Source organism: Solanum pennellii, chromosome 8, assembly GCF_001406875.1.
Source record: "Solanum pennellii chromosome 8, SPENNV200".
Classification (NCBI taxonomy): Eukaryota; Viridiplantae; Streptophyta; class Magnoliopsida; order Solanales; family Solanaceae; genus Solanum; species Solanum pennellii.
This window is the reverse complement of record NC_028644.1, coordinates 70,303,835-70,324,839: the sequence shown is the minus strand read 5'-3', so window position 1 is coordinate 70,324,839 and position 21,005 is coordinate 70,303,835. Positions and strand designations below refer to the sequence as shown.

Below are 21,005 nucleotides of genomic sequence, written 5' to 3'. Positions count from 1 at the left end.
GGGGGGGGGGGGGTAATATAATTATATTTTGTCGAATTTTGTTGTGATCAGTGCTCCTCAACGCTCATGTCAACATAAATAGTTGCTTACTCTTAACTCCACTCATTTTCTCGACGTAGGCAGTGATCTGTGTTGCAAAGCTTCTAACTATACTTTTTGTTGCGACAAATTAAAGTAATGCTCCTATGGAGCCTTTTGTTTGTTTCGCAAACACAGCCACATACATTCTTTCAGGAGAATTAATGACTATAACACTACTCTTCAGCTCCATATACAATTTTCGCAATTCATGTACACAAACTAGCTAGGAAGGATCTAGTAAGTTGATAGTGTTGTTCACCTACTATTTCTAACTTGTTTAAAATTGAAGAGTCATTTTTATTTCTCATAACCTCATATGTTTATGCATACTTAACAGCAAAGAACAAAAGAGTACTCAAGTAAACGAGCTCAATATATTTAGACGTCCTAGTACATAAAAAAAAAAAGGGGGGGGGGGGGATAGATTACATCATCATCCATGGTTAGTTATATAATGTCACATATCCATAATTTAAATGATAAATGTACCCAAAAAGAAGGATATGGGTAGAGTTACTACGAAAAAGTATGATAAAAGATGAAATATAATTATTAAATAATAAATAAATACAAAATGAGATGAAATATTAAGGTCACAACGCAATCACATTAAATAAGTCATTACATGAAATCGGTCTTTTTGTTGTTATCTAAGTTGAATTTAAACAATGCAACACAATAAAATTTAAGTAACAATAATAAAAAAAAGCATTGTATTTAAACTAACAACCCAATCCCCATCCACATAAGGTGTTAGTCTCTAACTTCTGTTAACTCCATCTTCAATGAGGAGCATAGAATTGTAACTTCTAAATAGAAAATTTCCTTAACGGATTGTTCTTGACTAGCTTCACCAAACAACACTATGGTTTATATAATTATTGGATGGTGGTGGATACTCAAAGAATAGGCTCCATGTTGCAACGCATGAATACCAAGAAGTCGCCAATATTTGATGATATATGATACATACATTACTGTCTCGTCAGCCAGTGCTTGATATGTGCCTATAACAACATGATGAAATACTTGAATTCGACACCTTGTTGCTATACCTCAAGGTGCTGGAATCGTTCAGTAACACCGTTGTTCATAGTCTCCTGATTACTAGCACATGCAGCTGAAGTAGATTTATCATGTTCTATATACTCCAAGAAGTCCATCACATGTGGATCAGTCCATGGGCATCCCCGTGGTGCATCAGGACCTGCCACCCAACCAAGATGGCCTCCTTTAGGGGTTACAATCAACATGCAGTTTGAGTTCTCCTGAGGGAACAACACAAAGATTAGCTGCAATGTATGTCTTCAAGCACAAGCTTAATACATTGTATATGCACTCATACAATTGAACAAGAGTCAAATTCAGGATTTGAACTTTATGGGTTTGTATTTTCTGAACCCATAGTTCATTTGATTTTTTGCTTCAGAACATATTATTTGTCCCTATCTAATGTTTTTTAACACGTATTTATTGGGATCTCAACTGAAGCTACTGATTCAGTTGAACCTTCTCACCGTTTATACTGTAGATTCTGCCCCTGAGTTGATTTTCCTAGACTGGTCTCAAGTCTCAACTAGCATGTGACAGCTTCTTTATGCCAACTAGCTTAATGCACTAAGATACTATTCCCTTCGTCCAATTTATGTGAAACCACTTGATAAATGAATCAAACCCAAATTAACTTATTTTCAAGTGTTGATTGCAATTTGTACTAGGGCTTCTTTAACACCTTAGGGATCAAAGAACAATGCAAAAGGTACATTTGGAACTCAATTCCAACAGCATTTAGCAGACTATCTAGAAGGAAAAGATTCGTCAAACTTTTCAAGGAAAAAAAAGTGTAATTATCCTTAAACATAGGTTGCACTGTAACTGATGGGTTGTAACCCCTCTTGCTAGCATCTTTTCATTGCAGGCATATATCAATAAAATTTCACTCCCTACGAGACTATCAACAATAACATACCCCGTGTAATCCCACTGACGGGGTCATAAATTAGAGTATTTCATACTAATTTAGAGGATCATAGTCACTAGTCAGTCTTTCTAGTGCACACTTAAAGATGCTCCCTCCAAGAATATCCACCTATCATCTTTTATTCTCAAACTAATGTTTGATGTGTGAGAATAGCCTTCTTGTATACTTTTTAAAGCACACAACTTAAATTAGGGCTAATAACTCTTTCATAAACAAATTGATCCTTTTCCATAAGTAAATCAATAAGTCATTACTGAATCCTAACTTGTCTTTCCACATACCCCCAAAGATATTTATTTGAGCTCCTTTTGAGACACATGCCAAGTCAAGAAGACATCCAATTTGAGATGCAATATTATTAATGTACTAGATAAAAATGAAATGGAGTTAAGCATAATTTACTTTGTTGCCACTTGCCAATGTCTTTTTTCTTCATACTTGAAACATAATCCTTAAAATTGTTCCTTTGAGATGTAAGTTTTCAGAAAGTAAAATTGAATATTTTTGTAGAATTGCATATGAACAAACAATGAGAAAATATCAATAAAATAAAATACGCTATGAGAATGAAGATAGTATCTACCTCAATATCTTTACGAGGGATTCCTCTAGCTGGAGCAATTGGATCATTTGCAGCCTCCACAAATAAAAAGAGTAAGTTAACTTTGCATTTTGTCTTAGTTACCACTTGCAGAATCTTAACAAATATAATCCCTTTTTGATAAGTAAACTACTTCTATATCTTTTAGCTCTCTATTTTCCCCTTTCATCCTCTCTTTTGCTTTTCCACCTTTCTTTTTTTAAGGAGAATCACAAAGAGATGGAATATTTCCCTTTAAATCAGAATAAGACTTTTTATTATGTCATTGCAATACTCTAGACAAATTGTCTATCTCTTATAAAGATCCGAGAGTCAAATATGAAAAAATGTAATTCTCTACACTATTATATTGGAGAAAGAGTAATAGTTGCTGCATTGCTTTTCCTAGAATCTGATCCCAATTACATTTCATAAAAATCCTTCGCATTTTATCAAGTAAAGTAATTCATTTATTCAAATGAAAAGTGTGAAACGTCTATTTGATAGTAAGTTAACCAAGTTGCATAAAAATACATATGTGATGTGGGAAAATATCCTACAACAGATAACTTAAAATATGTATTGTCTAAAGAAAACACAAAGTTAAACATCTATCCTCTCTCAAGTTTCAGCTTTCTTGCATGGGATTTTATATGATATGATGTTCAGGTTTTATCCAAGAAAAGTGTACACTATAACTCTCCTAACCATGAACTGCAGATCTATAAATGAATCTAAAATACGATAAGAACAATGGAGGGTAAACGGATGAAACAAACTTACTTGGATACAAAGCAGAGGTGTACAGACATTTGTAATGGAATCTGAGCTACTTGAGTTAGAATAGTAATCATCCACGGACTTGAATCCAAATGAAACTGCAAAATTGAAGGTAATTACTGTAAGTTCAGATGCAATCATATACAACTCTTTTATTACTGTATACAAGAATAAATACCTCGTGTCAGTCCATCATCAAATTCTCTAACAGTTTTTGCATTGGCAGCTAATGATATATTAAATTCACCTTCCATATCTTCAAACAGTAGAGCATGCCTATAAACAAGAGATCCAGTTTAAAAGAGGTAAAATGAATCCTGAGAAAAAAAGGAAAACTGACTTATGAAATTACTTTGTGAAAATTTTGCGAAGAGAATTTGCTAATGCTTTGTCATAGACATTGTTAAAGCCCTTGTGAAAATCTTCGTCTGCAATGACCAAATTGAAAGGATTGCACAAGGAAACAGCACCTGAGAGAAGGCAAGAATGAGATTCCTGCAATGAAACAATAAAATATGAGAGATGGGCAGTACATGGACTCCAGCAAGTAGATAAATTAAAATAATGAACTCGGGCTAATGGATTGTAAGGTAAACACAAACTAAAATAACAACTACAGTGAACGCCTATATACTTGTGACCAATTAGTCTAGCACCCCCACCTCTATTAACTCTAGTTAAATAGACGATTGATGCATCATTAAACAAAAAAGTTATTAGAAAGCAGTATCTAAGAATTCAAGTGCTCCATCCACTCCGACTTTATTACATTGCCTATAGATTGTCTTTAAAAATACAAATAATGCAACTGATAGGCAATATTGTTGAAGACAAATACAATAACTGGCAGTCAATTTTCTTCAAAGAGCTGTTCAAATTTGATCCAGAAAAAAGATAGGACGTATCCATTCAACATTTATTGTTGACTCTCTCCGTAGATCTGTAGAGTGACTCCAAAGATAACGTTCAATATGATTAAAAAAAATTCTAGTACAATGTGTTTATCGAGACGTCTCAAGGATCTACTTGGGATAAAAGAAGGTAATAAATTTTACTGTAACATCCCCTTCTAGTTTAGTTTCTTAAGCAACAACACTGAATCTCTTTTATGTAGATTTAAATCAGGCTAAGGCGGAATAATCTCAATAACCTGGTGATAGAGATTAGGTTTTAAGTTATCCGAGCTTGTGCTGATGAGAAGTAGAAGATATCCGGTGAAATTGTTAAGATGCTTGCACGCTGGCCAATATACACGATCTTTATACGAAAAATGGAACACCATTACTAGATGGTCTAATTATCTGATAGCTCATGAAACCCAATTCTATTGACAAACATTCAGTTATACTAAGCACAAGAAATGATTGAGAAAAAGAAGATTGTGACAAAGCTAAATATTTTTCCTCAAGTACACCATAGCATTCTTTAAAACAGCTCAAACATTCAGTTCACCTTTTCTAAAGAAACTGTATGATGTTAGACAGATCATTAAATACTCAGCCCAATTACAGTTCAAAAATTTAAATATGCTAACAAGTTCACCATTCTTTAGAACAGCTCAAACTGAAGATGCAAGGTAGATCAATACAAGGATAAATGAAGGAGGAACATTGATAAGCACATAGTAAATTGATTGAGTTACCTGTCCCAAGTAGCGAACAAGAATATTTGCTCCAAGAGACCAACCTACTGCATATAAATTTGCCGCTGGATAGCGATTGCTGACATGTGCCACCACTTCATACATATCACCAAGAAATGAAGCTGAATAGAACTGCATAAATTAGCTCATCAATAAAAAATGAACAGATAACATTTACATGGCAAAGACGATTGCATTTTGACATTACTTAGAAGAGGAAGAGTAATATCTTAAAACTATATGTTTCACCTTTATTCGACCGATTCATGACCAGTTGTATGTTTTCTCTTAACAAATTGACGAGCTAAAAAATCTAGAATACTTTGACCAGTACCACTTGAGAAAAAAGCTGATCAAGTTTGGGAATAATGGAGTTAATTATATCCAAAGTGATAGCGCCATCGAAAGATAGAGTGTCAAACAGTCAAACTTCGATACCTAAATTCATTCATCCAAAGGCTTTTCCATTCCCTGATGTATAGGTGAAAATGGGGCTATAATATAGAGGTATAGTGATGATAATATTATAATAGAGTTAATTATCAGAAAATTCAGAAGTTCAACGAGGAGCTATAAATCAGACTTTAGAAAGTCTACAGTACAGATGAAGAATTCAGGAATAGAGAACTCCTTTCTATGCGAAAAATGGAAATATACATTAATTTCCTACTTTGCCTAGGAAAACTTAGACGTAAAGCTATGTCTGATACTCTGGTATGAGCCAGATTGCGAGTTTGAAGGTGTATAGATGAAGAAAAGTATCTAGGACCAAAAGATATGAAAGTTGAGAATTAAGAGAACAACAACAAATATCCCCCCACTCCCCCTTCTTAGGCTCTTATCAAGATATTTGTCCCCCTTATTTGCTTCCTCCCCTAACCCAGAGGCACTCTAATTCCCTTAAAAAATTACATTATAATAAATTTCTAAAGAATCTTCACTGTACCCTTGAAGGTATCATCAATCATTAGATCTTGCCTTCTTGGACAATCTTTAAATCATACAACCACCAAGGCAACCATTCACTGTCTGTAAGTTTGATTTCAACTTGACAAGGACATCTACAATTAAATGTCCACCAGATTTAATATATTTCTCACATGAAGGTCTTGTATAATTTTACAGAGTTTATTACTCTAGTAACTTCATGTTCAACTTAACTTTACTCTCAGCCAATTGAAGGTTGCATACCCCCACCCCACCAATTTGTTTTATCTAGATAAACTATTGAAGCAAGAGAAAGGAGAAATCTTCCGTAGTTGAACTATAGGGTGGACTTGAAAAACCTTTTTTACTTGTTTTCATTCACTATGTTTTAAACCTTTTTTGAAATCACTTGGTGAAAGAGACCAGATCATGTCAAGCAAGAGAGGGAACTGACATTTTGTGAAGATAAATTTTTTAGCCCATTCGAAGTCAAAAGTCCATATTATTTGCATAAACAAGAGATATAATCAACTTTGAAGAGTTTCAATCTAATAATTGATGCAATGGAAGAAGAAACTTATACTTGGTTCATGTAGATCATTCCTTTAGCAATCCTATGAAAATCAAATTAAAAAAGAAACGGGCATCAATGCACAGAAAATATAATGAACCGAAAAAAAAAAAAAGCAAAATGGGCAATCATATAGATAATTGTTCTACTTGTTAGCATTCTCATATACTTCTTTTTTTCTTCGTCAATAATGAAAGCAACGAGGCAGAGGCGAAGTCAGGATTTTTAATAAAGGAGTTCAAAATCTGTAGAAAAAGATAGCCGAAAGGGTGTTCGACATCTATTATATATACATATAAACTTATTTTAACCATGTATAAATAATATAATTTTCCACCGAAAGAGGTACGGATGAACCCTCTTCCATGAAGGTAGCTCCGCCCCTGCAATGAGGGGGAAAGACTTTCCAATTCCTATAGGACTTTAAAAGTGAATTTTGTTTTAATCAGGATCCTCAATATTCATCTCAACTATTGACACCCACATATCAACCGTGGGCTACCGATTACCATCAACTAACCATACCAACAATTTTTAAGCATTGGCCAAAAATCACTATATTATCACATCAAAACTAATACTTAGTTGTATGAATGGGGAGGAAATCTTTACCAACATATCAATCAACCAAAGTAATGAATGAGAGTACCTGGGGAGTTGTCACAGGACTATCACCACATCCTCTACTATTGAACACCACAACTCTCCAACCCCTACTTCTAGCTCTCAGCAGCATATGTCTAACGTACGAGTCATCGCTTCCCCCAGTCAGACCTGGCTGCAATTTCTCTCATCAGTACAGAGTTCCATTCTATATACACATGCGAGTGTGTTACTTAAAGTTGCCAAAATTTATTAGTCTGTATAAATTAAAAAAACAATTCAACTAAACTAGAGCGGCTGCAAATGTTGTATAATTAATTAACTTTATAGAAATGTTATGCCCAATGTCCATTTATGATAAGAAGCAAGACCCACAAGCAAAATGAGCAGCGGGGAGTCGGGAGGTAAGCTGCGATCGTCGCCGGATACCCAATCGAGAGCGATGGAACCATCATCCTTAGTCCGCAAACACTCTCGGCGGAGACGAAGGTCAGGAACGTCCCTAAAGAAAGCTGCAAAAATAGTTTCTATATGGCGATTTCCAGAGACGATGGGATAGGGATTGTATGGATTATGAAGGGATTTAAAAGCAGATAAAAACTTGTGTCGAGCTCCGCCTGAGACTTGTAGTGATGGATGAGGAGCCTCGCCGTCCGACATTGTGGTGGCGCAGCTAGTATTTGAATGGCGGAAGGTGACGTGTAAGGGAGGGGAAGAATTAGAGAGTTTTTTGAGACGGTAGAAGGAGGAGGAGATAGGAGTGGCTGAGCCAATACTGGCTCTAGCCATTGGTTGGTCCCACTGCTCAGTCTGCTTTTTTTTAAAAAAATTGTAGCTTGTTGAGAATGAATGAATGAACAAGTGGGAGTGGGGGATAGATAGATAATTAATAAAGGATGGACAAAGAAAGAGGACAAACAAAGTCATAAAAGTAAACCAACAGACACTATGGGCCTTGACCCTACTATTTTTGTGATGGAAAAATTTATATATGATAAACAGATGTTATGAAATTTCACGAGTATAATTTACACAGTTATATTTCATGAGTATAGTTTAGTTTGTTAGGTGACACTAAATTTATATAAAATATTTTTTTAATTAAATTTATAAAAAAAAAATATTTTTCAATAAATGACAACAGTAGTAGTTGGGAAAGTAGAGAAAAAGGTGGAGTCATTTTTGGTGAATGCTTTTTCACTGCCCAAGATTTCAGGACAATTAATTCAATTCTTTTGCATTTTATGTAACAAATGAGAAAATTTTAAGATAAAAAAAGTTTTTTAAGTCCCAACATTATAAATGTATTTGATTTGGTAAACGCAACTCTACCACGACACATTGATTCTAGTAAAAGTTTTGATGAATAAATGTTTTTGATTCTTTTCCAAGAGTCGATTCCTTCCAATGCTTCAACCAAAAAAGGACAAACCTAAGTACATAACTCTGCAACAAGAGATAATGATATTCCAACAATGACTTAATTAGTTTTATTTTTTGTTTACTCTTCTTTAATATGATGAGAAATATTTTAATGTATTGAGGGGGTACAATCATAGCTTGTTTGGCCAAATTTTCTAGCTAAAAGTGTTCAATCTTTAAAAAGTAAGGCGTTGGTTGGATTAAATTTTTTAGAGAAAATAATTGTTTTGGGAGAGTAGCATAAGTTTTAAAAAAGAGTAGATTTCTTAGCAAAATAGTTATTTAGGACTTTTAAAAGTTTGATCAAACATTAATTATTGCTCAAAATTCTATATATTTTTAAAATTCAAAAAATAAGCTTATTTTAGAAGTAAAGCAAATAAGCTATATGTAAGTAGGTAATCCAAATTTTGATTCATAAGAGAGAAAGAACTTAGGTTGACCAACACCTATAATTTCCTTTTTCACTATAATACTTGAGCTGAGCCTTTGAATGATGATTCCATTCCTATTTAATGAGTATATACTTTTCTTTTACATGTTAATTGTGATTGGGCCGAAATAATGTTAGGGAAGGGGAAGTTTGCAGAATAACAGTTGGTGGGCTTGGCCCAATCTTTGTGACAAATTGTCAACTTGGTATTCTTAATAGTTGAAAAGGAAAAAGCCAATCCATGTTATCCAACAAAACGAGTATTTTTGAAAGGAGGAGAAATATCACCACAAGATGACAGTGCAAAAAACAACAAAACTCTTTAATTTGAACATGTGTCTCTTCCTCAATTGATATTATGTATGTATGTTCAAATACACATGATGATGATTAGTACTAATATCTAAAAGCAACAACACAAATCCTCAAACCCCACACGGGAATTCACACGAGAAAGTCTTATTTTCTTTCCTTTTATGAAAAGATCCAAAGAAAATGGAACATATGAAAAGCAAAGTTGGAATATAATGAATTAAAAACAAATGGATAAGACCACGTAAGTAGGTTTACGTGTTGATACAATTGGAAAGTGGCTTTGCACCATTGGTTACGGGACAGAATATCTTTGCTTATGTCCCACGCAATTATCCATTTCCCAATTCACTTTATACAATATTGCGGTCTTCAATTCCCATATTGAACATGAAGTGGACTCATCATTTGTAATTCCTCGACTAATCAAGTGCACGAACAAAGTCTCTTGTTTAAAATATAGGATATACATTGAACGTTTCCAAAACAATACCCTATATTTTTCACGATTTTTATCTCGAGTGAATTGTATTGCGTCATATCAAAAATATCTTTTCAACCTAATCGAACAATAAACAAGATAACACATGTCCTATATATTATTCCTAATACATCAAACAAAAGCAAAAAAAGATCCACAAAAAATATGTCAAAAACTATGAAAAGATTAAAAAAAAAAAAAAAAGATAAATAGTACGTTAAGAAGGTTAAAAGTTACTATTTCTGTTTTAACTTACTATTCAAAGAGTATCCTTATTCATTCTATAAACATGCCTACGTTATATCATCATATAATCATAACACTCCAAAACTAAACGTGTACGTCCTGGAGATTCAATTCACCTAATTAAATACTAGTATTAAAAGAACTGATAAATCATTTTGCAAAAGAAGAAAAATCCATCTCTGTTTATTCTCAAGTGTCATTAAGAGGATAAAAGAAAAGAGAGAAATTAAAAACAAGTGTACCATCAAAGATAGACACCTAGTCTTTATTTTGTCATTATACTAGAAAACATTTAACGGCCCACCAAATGTGGACAGTCGTCTATTTTCTTTTTTTTATTTAATAAGAGCATACATATATGGTGAGAAATTAAAAGCAGAATTGAAAATGGCTCCAACAAACTCAGACATGATTTGGGGTGAATCAATCATGACAAGTAAGTGCAACGACAACATGAGAAGAAGGTTCAATGATGAGCAGATTAAGTCATTAGAAAACATGTTTGAGACAGAGTCAAGGCCTGGATTGAGGACAAAACAGCAACTGGCTAAAAGGCTTGGACTGCAGCCAAGACAAGTAGCTATATGGTTTCAGAACAAGAGAGCTAGATCGAAATCGAAGCAACTTGAATTGGAGTATAGAATGCTTCAAATCAGTTATGACAACTTAGGTTCCAAGTATGAATTACTCAAAAAAGAGCATGAATCCCTCCTCATCCAGGTAATTTATTTTTTCGTTCCAATTGATAGGCCAAAAACTAACTTCTGGAAGATTCTGTTGGGCTAAAAGTGTGCCACTATCTAATTATGTTCACAAAAAATCTCAAAGATACTCTTAATTAACACAGACCGTCTTAGGCTGAACCATTACTCTTGTATATATGATGAAGTTTCTTTTTTTTCTTTTCAACAATCTTCACACACACAACAGACTCTACAAGTTCAAAAAAATCAACATTCTAGTTGAATTTTTTAGGATGAATCGCTCATATTCTTTATGTTTACAGCTGCAGAGACTTAAAAAGTTAATGGAAAAGGATGACAATGAGAAAGATGTGACTAAAAAATCAGAAACGGAAGTGAAACAAGATGATTTTGCACCAGAATTTGGCAGCAGGGGAATTGATTACTTGGGAGCAGAATCTGATATTTTAGACATGGCACAAATAGCTGATGGCTTAACGGAGATTGAAAATGAATTCAACTTCGAGTCCAGAACGTTTCTTCATGATACTGGTTGTGGGAATTTTAGTGTTGAAACTTTGCTGTCTGTTACACAATCTTTTTGTCAACCTAAAATGAATGATGAATAATGACATGTAATATATTAATATGTACTGCCAAATTAAAACTCATTCTTGTATGCATCTACAAAATTAAAGATGGTTTAAACAAATAGGTCAAGAAAGCTCTGCAGTGGAATTAAGCTCTCAGTAAAATTCCAACCTCTACCTCTCCTTATGCGTGCCCACTATATCCAACCTCCTCACATGATATGTTGTTGTTCATAAGAACTGCATACTCGAAGATATATATAGGGGTATTACATTCAAGATATATCATATACTATATGTCATCTTAGATAAGCATCGATACTCAAAGCGCTTTGTTTTTCCAATATTGACGAGAGGTATAGAAAGAAACTGTCACAGATAGGAAACGGGGAAGGTAAGTGATGTCCAATACACTTTTTGGCGACGTAATTCAGCTCAGACAACGTCACATGAGTATCTATTATATTACTTTTCAGTTTATGTGACAGTCAAACACCGAAACAAAACAAAATCATGTATAATGTAGTTGAGCAGTAACACCAAAACAACTTTGGTGGGTTTTAAAGTAACATTAGGTGAACACCCCATGCATATCTAAGATGCACTTTTCTTTTATTTTACAACTCTCAACTCAGTATATAACTGCTAATAAGGCAACCAAGCAGTTAACAAAGTTTCTAAAAATTAAGTTGTTATATTTAATTTTCTCTACTCACTACTGACGAAATTTAATTAAAGGGAATCTTCAAATATACAACAAGTTTTGTGTAATCACACAAATTCTGAAGCAAAATGAAATAGGAAACAGAACATTACTTAGAGATGCAATTAGCATTTCTAATTTTGTTTGATATTACGATTAGGATGTCAACAAGAGATCTATTGTGTGTGATGTTCTTGGAATACTTGGGAAAATATAACAGAGAAAGATGCTCAAAATCTTTGATATAAATAAAACACAAATTCATCAAAGTTTAGGATAAAATTGAACAAGCAACCCAACAATATATCTAATCCGTTTCTCAACATGAGCAACTACATGCTGACAGAAATTCAAAAGCACCATCTACTTGATCTTCTTCTTAGGCCTCAACTGCAATAATACAAAATAAATGGTAAAAGTCAGAAATCAACATATTAGAGTTTTGTAATGTGTCTTGAACAGTCTGATGAAATGAACCTGGTTGCTGTGCCCACACTTCTTCTTGCGGCAGTTGACAGCACGGGGATGTAGGCGAGCGTAGCACCTTCAGAAATAAGGAAATAATTACAAACAAACATGCATTAACCGTACCACAAAAAAAAAAGTTTTGACACAGCTAAATTTTATCCCACTTACAGCTATATTAACATGTCTACAAGTACATCAATTTTGATAATCAAACTTTAAGAAATGAACATGGAACTGTTTAAAGTTCCATGGTTTTTGCATCACATTGAAAATATACACAACTCTACTCAGATAATGTTCCAATTCAGAAGAAAATAATTCTTGGGTACTAGTAGTATTAGGAAAAAAACATATAAGAAGGACTAGCACAAATATGATCAGAACAATAAAACTAGATAAAAGGAGCAATGAAAGACTTACTTGCGGCAAATCATCTTTTCCTGATTGTACTTCCTAGCCAAAGCCATCAAAGAAGGCTCAATAATTCCTCCACGAAGCCTCAGCACCAAATGCAAAGTCGACTCTGCAATTTTCACAGGTGTCCCATAAAAAGGCATCAACTTTCAGCTAAATTATCAATAACCCATAAAAGAAAGTATGAAATTCTAGCTAGAAAAACAATAACCCACAAAAATGCATCAAACTTTTAGCCAAGTTAGTAATCAACCAGGAGGAAGACTGAATCAGTTAACAATGGCAATTTCAAATACATATAGACCAATAAATTAAATCTATACCTTTCTGGATGTTATAGTCAGCAAGAGTGCGGCCATCTTCTAGCTGCTTACCAGCAAAAATCAGCCTTTGCTGGTCTGGAGGAATTCCTACAGCACCAAAACACACACACACAAAATCCTTATACTCAATGATTTTAAAAGAAAATGAGTGTGCTAAAAATTTAGCGAGAGTATAAAAAAACAAACCTTCCTTGTCTTGAATCTTGGCCTTGACATTGTCAATAGTGTCACTGGATTCAACCTCAAGGGTTATGGTTTTACCCGTCAAAGTTTTCACGAAGATCTGCATTTTCTCCGCCTCTCACCACCAATTCTTCTCTAATCTGCCGTTCCTTCATCTGCAAATCAATTTATATCTAGGGTTATAGTCAAGTGACATAAGCCCATTGGGCTTCGATTGGTTCTCCCCAGGAACTAGGCTTTAGCGAGATGACCCAGTTGGCACAACGTAACTGGAATCCAAAAGGACTTCTATTGATTTTCTGTTGGTCTTTTTAACAAAGAACTAAGAACCATTTAGATTGACTTAAAAAGTAATATTTAAATTTAAAAAATTAATAGGGAAAGATTTACTTTTAGTTTTTAATTTATTAAGTCATTGTAAACTTATTTTTAATCTTACTAATAGGGGCGGAAAAATACATGGTATATACTATATAGAGGTTAAATTTTGGTTATAAAATAATTTTTTATAATATTTATAAATATTGACATCTCTTTATATAAGTAGAAAGTTTAGTCTAGTGGTTAAGACGTTGTAAAATTTTCTTAAAGATTGAGTGGTCAAGCTTGAAGCTTTGACCAACTTTTAAGTCAATCCAAACACCCTCCAAAGCATAAGAGATATATCAAATTTTGATTTTATGCAATAATAGTTCTCATTTAAAAAGAATAAGGATTTAATAAATATTTCATAAAAAATAACTTACCTTCGATTTAACCTTCAAAAATGTAACCTAAAAGTTAATCATTCATTTGAATTCTTTGTATCATGTACAAGAATGATAACAGATGATGCTTTAGCGATTTAAAATTATCAACTTAGACTAATGTGTCATTACATAATCCACGGGATATATTCGTTGTGTGCTAACCAATATCTTTATTTGAATGACCATTTGGTTTGTAGACGGTTTCATTTTAGGGATTATTATATGGAGAATATTTTGATGTGAATTGTTGTAAGTTGTAACATGCTTTTGGTATACAATAATGGCATGTCGAATGTAATGTCACAGCTAGGGTTGGGAGGTGCAATGCTTTCACATTTTATCCTTATTTCATGTGAAGTAAAAAATGTTGTTTATGATCTATTAGCATACTCAATTTTATTAACAATGATGTAGTTAAAATATTATTTCTAATCTTTTAGTATACTTAATTTTATTACCATGATATTGAAGATAGACCTTTTTGTATATGAGAATCAAAGGAAGTGGAAAAGCTGCTGAGTGGAAGTAGGTGGGAAGGTGTCTTGGCCTATGCCAGAATATAGATTAGATATAAATAAGGTTAAATAAATGAGTTTGAAAAAAAAAACGGGAATATTTAAGGTTACATAAAATAGTAAATAAAAATATCTTCAAACATGTTCTTTAATATTTATCTTCAGTGATTCAACCTATGTCTAGTCATAAGTTCTTTAGATCATATCAAACATAACTTGTGAGATGGTAATGATATGAAAATTAACATAACTTGTGAGATGGTAATGATATGAAAATATAAACTTTTGCGCCACATAAATTTATTTAATACTAGGGACATAAAATAAACCAACATAAAACGAGGAAAAATTGCAAATGACACCTCAAGGTAACACATAGGTACGTTATTACTGCAGACACCATACTTGAAACACAAACATGGGCCGAAGTTGATAGTACTACATAAAAAGTAGGATCCATCCCTTCATAAAGCAAAACAAAGCACCTTAGCATCTTAACAAAGTTCAATCATTTATTATTTATTTTTAGTAAGAAAAGGTAACATAATACTAGAAGGGCATTTTCTCTTGCATTTTAGATAATGCCTTGTCAAGTTGGCTCCATTTTTGTTCCAATGATCCATTATACCCGATTGACATCCGCACCAATCCAGGTGAAATCCCAGCCAACTCCTTCTCTTCATTGTTGAGCTCGCTGCTTGTGCTAGAGCCAGAGCACGACATGAGAGTCTCGTAATATCCCAAACTCACAGCCATGAACCCAAATTGGGTAAAGTTTTGCAAGACATTCATCAAACGATTAGCACGTTCCTCAGTTTCCATGTCCACGCAAAGAATTCCCCCATAACCATACTCTTTATTAGCCATGGACTTGATAAGTACATGATCTGGATGGTCTTCTAGGCCTGGATAGATCACCTTGAGCCCAAGTTTGGTCATCCTAGTAGCATATTCCAGAGCCCGTTTGCAGTGTTCTTTCATTCTCAGGCCCAAGTGAGGAAGCCTTTCTGCAAGTTCAAACGCCACTTTCGGGTTCATAGTTGGGCCCAATAGCATAAGAGACCCTTGATGAAGATCCATCATGGAGTTCACAAGACTTGCTGGCCCACAAACAGCACCTGCTCCATTAAACAATTAAGTATCATCTTATCTTAACAAAATTATTTTATCAGGATATTATATTGAAATACAATAACTCAATGACATGCAAGAATATAGTCCCAAAATGTCTGGGAAAAATAAACAAAAAGAATGTATGTGTCTTTAAGTACATAATAATAATACATTTATTTATATAAATAATGATGGTCTTTTGAGTTCAATGTATAATGTTTCGGGATAACTACACAATAAGTAAAAATAAAATAGACTTAAATACCATAAGACCACTATTAATTACTAATTATTAAAATAGATTGAAGATAGGATAGGATAAGATCATAGAACAATAATTTTAATTTCACACTATGAAACTTAAAAGTGTCAGCATCAAATCAAAAGCTCCAATTCTTTTTTTTTCTCTCGTCATTTATCCAAATATCTTCATTTTTTTTTTAAAAAAAAATATATATAAATTGAAGATGACCCTTTGATGAGAATAAGTCACAATAATTTCTTTTTTGAAAAAAAAAAACATGCATATTATAACCTACTATCAAGATCAACCGAATCTACTTTTGTCTGATATAAAAAAAAATACGAAGGAATATTCCTATGAGAATAGAGCTAAAATATAACAAGACAATATTAAAACAATTATGAAGATGACCTCCATTTCTGATGAGTTCACTTTGCTATTTGCAGAAGCCACGTGTTTATTATCTAAATCAACTAAGCCAAAAATATGACCACCTACTACTGCTACCAATATAACTAGGACCAAATTTAGAAGTTCGTTCCTGAATTCATGTGAATTTAATTACTTTTATCGAAAAGTTATAATATATAATTTTTATTTTAATTATAAATTTTAAATATTAATAAAATTAACAATTATTCTAACCACAAAATTTTAAATTTGGAATCTCATATCATAGATAGGAGCTTTTATAAATATTTTGGAACACATGTGATCACCCTTCAACATCAAGTAGGTAGTACATGTCAGTTATATCACATGTACATGCACAACTTTACAAACTATTCGGACGGAAGGGACATAATAAGCTTGTGTATTTTTTCAAAATAAATACATAATAATTTAATTCTAACCCACAAATATACTACAAGTAGTATAAATGTTTGTACCAAAAAGGAAATAAAGACTCAAGGTAGCAAATCCAATTAAGAGAACACGTGAAATCTTATCTCTTAAGTCTGATTTAAAGAGCACTAACATCCAATAATGTAAACACACCAAAAATTAAGCACGTGTTATAATATTGTCCCTAAAATCAGCCTTTCCAACCTTTTATAAAAAATAAATTTATCGACTATCATTTTTCACAATGTTTCTCTTTATTTACGTGTCGATGTGGATGAGCTTGGAAAAAGAAATAGAAGGTGGAAAATATGATTACAACAATATGGACTTCTATCAATTCTCAATAATCATGAGTAGAACATCATTGCTAATTACTAATACAATTTCATTTTTGTTTTCAATACGTGCAGATTTAACATATGCATACCAAGAATTATAAGAAAGAGAGAATTTTGGAATTGCCTTAATTAATCTTAACTATTGAGTACCATCTTTTTGTATTCCTAAGAAAAGTAAATCAAATGAAATTTTAGAACGAATATGTAGTATTTATTCTCATAAAAAGTTTGGTGAAAGAACTAACTTTACAACTACAATTGCAAAAAATAATGGTTCTATAAATAATTCAGTTTGAGCTTATGGACTTTCTTTTTTTTCAGGAATAGGAAATCAAAATTTGCCATTAAGGTTCATTGTTCATTTTAATTACGTTTCAAATTTGCAATGAATGATTTCCTTTTACAGAGATTTAGTACAATTTTCGTGTAAAATACTAGCGCTTCCGATTAAATATTAATTGATGACTGATGTAAGTGAAAGGACCAAAATAGAGTAAAATCAAACCTGCAATGATGTCAGCTGCACCGCTAATGTACTTGGAAATACTATGAACAACAACATCAGCCCCCAGCTTCACCGGCGACAGCACCATCGGAGCAAAAGTGTTGTCCACCACCACTGTCACACCATTTTCATGCGCTATCCTGCTCAACTCCGGGATGTTAGCCACCGTCAGCGTCGGATTTGACATCGACTCAAAATACAGCACATTTGTTCTCCCTTCAACTATAGCTTCCTTAACCATTTCCAAATCCCTTATATCCACAAACGACGTCGTTATGTTACAAGCCCTTGGTAAAAAATGCGTGAGCAACGCATGGGTCCCACCATACAGCGTCTGTGAAGCCACCACGTGTCCACCTGCACAATTTGATGAGCAACAACCAACACATGACTCCATTTGAATATATTGCTACATACAAATTATGATCATTAAAATTAAAATGTATGTATAGCTATTTAAAAAGGGGCAAAATTATGGGCAAAGGCAGCAGGTGTCCACCTGAACTGCAGAGCTGTAGCATCACCGATGATATCGCCGACATGCCGGAAGCCGTACAGTAAGCAGCTTCCGTTCCCTCAAGCGCCGCCATGAGGCGACCGAGATTGAGCACCGTCGGATTGAAATGACGGCTGTAGATGAAGAAATCACGGTCAGGACCAAGTTCACCGGCGAACATACGGCGCATCGTCTCCGGTTCCATGACGGTGAAGGTGGCGGAGGCCTCGATGGACATGTTAACGCCACCATGTTCACCGAATTCATGGCGAGCATTGGCTAAAGCCGCCGCTGGATCTTCCCATACAAGCGATTTTGATTGTTTTTTGCTCACGAAAAAGGAATCATCGTGATGGTCACAGTCATCGGAACCCGACGATCTCTTCTTGTTAGAAAGGGTGTTTTGGTTCAATGTATCTGCCATTTTCGTGGAGAGAAAAAACAGTAGAACCTCTTTTGATAAGTAGATTTCGGAAATTTAATCGGTGTCTGTGAGAAAAATAAGGGGACAGACCACTCTATATATAATAGAAAATAATTAATTAAACCAATACCAATATTAGGATGCCAAATTACAATTAAAATAATATTGGCTAGAGCAATTATTTTATTTCTTTTTCACTTGTGTTCATTTTCAGCAAACTTACAGATAAGAATGGAGTGAGATCATTAAAGGAAATTGCCACTAATTATGTAACGTTCAATTTACATTGGACCAACACAACGTATTTTTTCACATTGACCATTGACCAAACAAAGAATATTTATATTAATATACTCTCCGTTCTAAAATACTCTCTGCCATATATTTATTTTATTATTTTATCATTGCTATCAATGGTTTAATTATTTCCAATTACATATAAATAACTTATGATCACAAAGCCGAAAGAAAATTATTACATTAAGAGGGATATAGTAAAATTATAAATTTATTTATCATATAATTAAGGGGTGTACTAAATCAAAATGTATAAAAATAACGAGGAAACATGTGTTTATTTTATTCTTTCGGAAATCAATCTCTAAATGAAATTAATTTAATATTCAAAATTATATAGAAAATACTTATAGATTATTAGTCATATAATCAAAAATAATAGAGTACATATTTTAGGACAAAGGTATGTATATAGTCAATGCTATTGACTAGTTTATACATTATAGAGTAGTGAGTAGCAAAATTGAATTGGTAGAACGAATGTACCCGTCCTTCCGACTATATTGGATAAAGTACGTAGTTGGGAAATGATATCGGAAAAGTACACAAAAGGTAATATATTTATATATATACAAAATTACACTATGAAGGATGGAGGGCCTCAACCAATTGAGTATACCCTCTCACCACAATAATAACCTATTTAAAAACTCAATAATAATAATAACGCTATTTTAATTTATTTCATCTTATATCATAATATACACATGTGTCAATTAATTGGAGAATGCTACTGTATATATTAGCCCAAAGAAATTGCATTTGTTCTAGAATACTTGTGTCTATGATACATACATAACCTGAATAAGAAATCTTTGAAAATGTATACTTCTAAATATATGAATAGTAATTTAAAGAAAGAGATGGATAAAGATAGAGCTAGGCTCTTGACTCGTATTTTCTTGTTAATTATTTATGTATATGATATAAAAATGTCAATAATAACAAATATTTGTGTGAGTCTTAATAAACTTCGACTCAAATAAAATATGTCAATATCAATATTATTGAAATTAATCAACAAGTTAAACTGCCTACTCTTTATTACATGTAAAAAAATAAGATATACAAACAATTACTCAAAACAAGTAAAGCTAAAGCTTTTGTGGTCCTTTTATAGGGATATATATAGACATGATTCATGAGAGTTACTTTACAAGATTACAAAGTCTATATCATGATCTATCCACGTTATATATCAAAACAAGATAATATATATGAAGGTACATGTTTTGCTTCTTTCTTTTTCGTTCTAACAAATGGAGCAATGCAAATCGATTCTCATTTCATGCGGGGACCTTGGATTATGTAGTAGTTTCACGAGATAATCTTCTCTTCTTTTTTTTTTCTTTTTCTGCTGTAGTTGATGCAATTCTTTTGGGTGAACACTGTAGTATTTAATGTTCTTACCAACGATTTTTAATCACGAATGTTGTAATATGAATATAATCTCTTTATCTTTAACAATATTCAAGAGAACAGATAAATGCAAAAAATATTTCTTTAATAGATATATGCATCGTAAATATAAGTTAGAAAAAGTTATATATTTGATCAAAATAATTACATTTATTAGCCAAATACTATATATACTAATTTATATATTAAATATTTATGTTTTTTGTATATTATTTTTTGTATGCATATATATTTCAACTGTTGTTTTGATGGACCGTTACATATTGGTATAAAACCATTGAACTTCAAGTACGGTCATCTTGATTATAACCCAACTTTTATTTTTATTCTACTTTACATTTATTAAATAAAATAAATCCTACCACGACCTGGGGGAAGATTAGTTTTTAGGGCAGCGTTGAAAACAGAAAACATATCCCTAGAAGAGAATCATAATTACTGCCTGCAAGACCTTGGAAACATATATTCCATGCTAAAATCAAATACTGTTGAAAATCTTGAGGAATTTCATGCAAAATTAATTACTCCCTTTTTTATATTTAGAGTCAAATTATAAAAAATTTAACTAATATTTTAAAATGTATTTTTCATTATAATAATATGTAAAAAATTATAATTTATAGTACTTTTCATATC

The 21,005-nt window shown here is 32.8% G+C and overlaps 4 protein-coding genes across 4 annotated transcripts; 1 reads left to right on the top strand and 3 right to left on the bottom strand.

The window, feature by feature from the left end:
- Positions 1-663: 663 nt before the first annotated feature.
- LOC107028328 (embryogenesis-associated protein EMB8) lies at positions 664-8,039 on the bottom strand. The gene is made up of 8 exons (XM_015229355.2): positions 7,541-8,039; positions 7,212-7,340; positions 5,065-5,196; positions 3,775-3,917; positions 3,601-3,698; positions 3,426-3,520; positions 2,646-2,699; positions 664-1,349 (listed from the first exon to the last, which is right to left on the bottom strand). The coding sequence occupies exons 1-8, from the start codon at positions 7,952-7,954 to the stop codon at positions 1,131-1,133; spliced, it is 1,284 nt and encodes a 427-aa protein (XP_015084841.1). The 5' UTR covers positions 7,955-8,039; the 3' UTR covers positions 664-1,130.
- A 2,246-nt stretch (positions 8,040-10,285) lies between these two features.
- On the top strand, positions 10,286-11,456 carry LOC107028329 (homeobox-leucine zipper protein ATHB-7-like). The gene is made up of 2 exons (XM_015229356.2): positions 10,286-10,779; positions 11,066-11,456. Exons 1-2 carry the CDS (start codon positions 10,447-10,449, stop codon positions 11,369-11,371), a joined length of 639 nt encoding a protein of 212 aa, XP_015084842.1. The 5' UTR covers positions 10,286-10,446; the 3' UTR covers positions 11,372-11,456.
- A 692-nt stretch (positions 11,457-12,148) lies between these two features.
- LOC107028333 (ubiquitin-60S ribosomal protein L40) lies at positions 12,149-13,587 on the bottom strand. The gene is made up of 5 exons (XM_015229362.2): positions 13,427-13,587; positions 13,241-13,327; positions 12,924-13,026; positions 12,513-12,579; positions 12,149-12,425 (listed from the first exon to the last, which is right to left on the bottom strand). The coding sequence occupies exons 1-5, from the start codon at positions 13,527-13,529 to the stop codon at positions 12,399-12,401; spliced, it is 387 nt and encodes a 128-aa protein (XP_015084848.1). The 5' UTR covers positions 13,530-13,587; the 3' UTR covers positions 12,149-12,398.
- A 1,424-nt stretch (positions 13,588-15,011) lies between these two features.
- Positions 15,012-18,738, bottom strand: LOC107028327 (methionine gamma-lyase-like). Its single transcript, XM_015229354.2, has 3 exons — positions 18,233-18,738; positions 17,734-18,090; positions 15,012-15,805 (listed from the first exon to the last, which is right to left on the bottom strand). Exons 1-3 carry the CDS (start codon positions 18,651-18,653, stop codon positions 15,237-15,239), a joined length of 1,347 nt encoding a protein of 448 aa, XP_015084840.1. The 5' UTR covers positions 18,654-18,738; the 3' UTR covers positions 15,012-15,236.
- Positions 18,739-21,005: the final 2,267 nt, after the last annotated feature.

Excerpts from the sequence above, each read along its gene's own strand:
- LOC107028328 (XM_015229355.2), bottom strand. The coding sequence starts at position 7,954 with ATGGCTAGAGCCAGTATTGGCTCAGCCACTCCTATCTCCTCCTCCTTC. Across the intron at positions 5,197-7,211 it reads GTCCTGTGACAACTCCCCAG|TTCTATTCAGCTTCATTTCT; the intron begins GTACTCTCATTC and ends TAATTTATGCAG. Across the intron at positions 3,699-3,774 it reads CTTCGCAAAATTTTCACAAA|GCATGCTCTACTGTTTGAAG; the intron begins GTAATTTCATAA and ends TCTTGTTTATAG.
- LOC107028329 (XM_015229356.2), top strand. The coding sequence starts at position 10,447 with ATGGCTCCAACAAACTCAGACATGATTTGGGGTGAATCAATCATGACA. Across the intron at positions 10,780-11,065 it reads ATGAATCCCTCCTCATCCAG|CTGCAGAGACTTAAAAAGTT; the intron begins GTAATTTATTTT and ends TTATGTTTACAG.
- LOC107028333 (XM_015229362.2), bottom strand. The coding sequence starts at position 13,529 with ATGCAGATCTTCGTGAAAACTTTGACGGGTAAAACCATAACCCTTGAG. Across the intron at positions 13,328-13,426 it reads CAAGATTCAAGACAAGGAAG|GAATTCCTCCAGACCAGCAA; the intron begins GTTTGTTTTTTT and ends TTGGTGCTGTAG. Across the intron at positions 12,580-12,923 it reads GAAAAGATGATTTGCCGCAA|GTGCTACGCTCGCCTACATC; the intron begins GTAAGTCTTTCA and ends TTATTTCTGAAG.
- LOC107028327 (XM_015229354.2), bottom strand. The coding sequence starts at position 18,653 with ATGGCAGATACATTGAACCAAAACACCCTTTCTAACAAGAAGAGATCG. Across the intron at positions 18,091-18,232 it reads GCTACAGCTCTGCAGTTCAG|GTGGACACGTGGTGGCTTCA; the intron begins GTGGACACCTGC and ends CAAATTGTGCAG. Across the intron at positions 15,806-17,733 it reads TGCAGCTGACATCATTGCAG|GTGCTGTTTGTGGGCCAGCA; the intron begins GTTTGATTTTAC and ends TTAATGGAGCAG.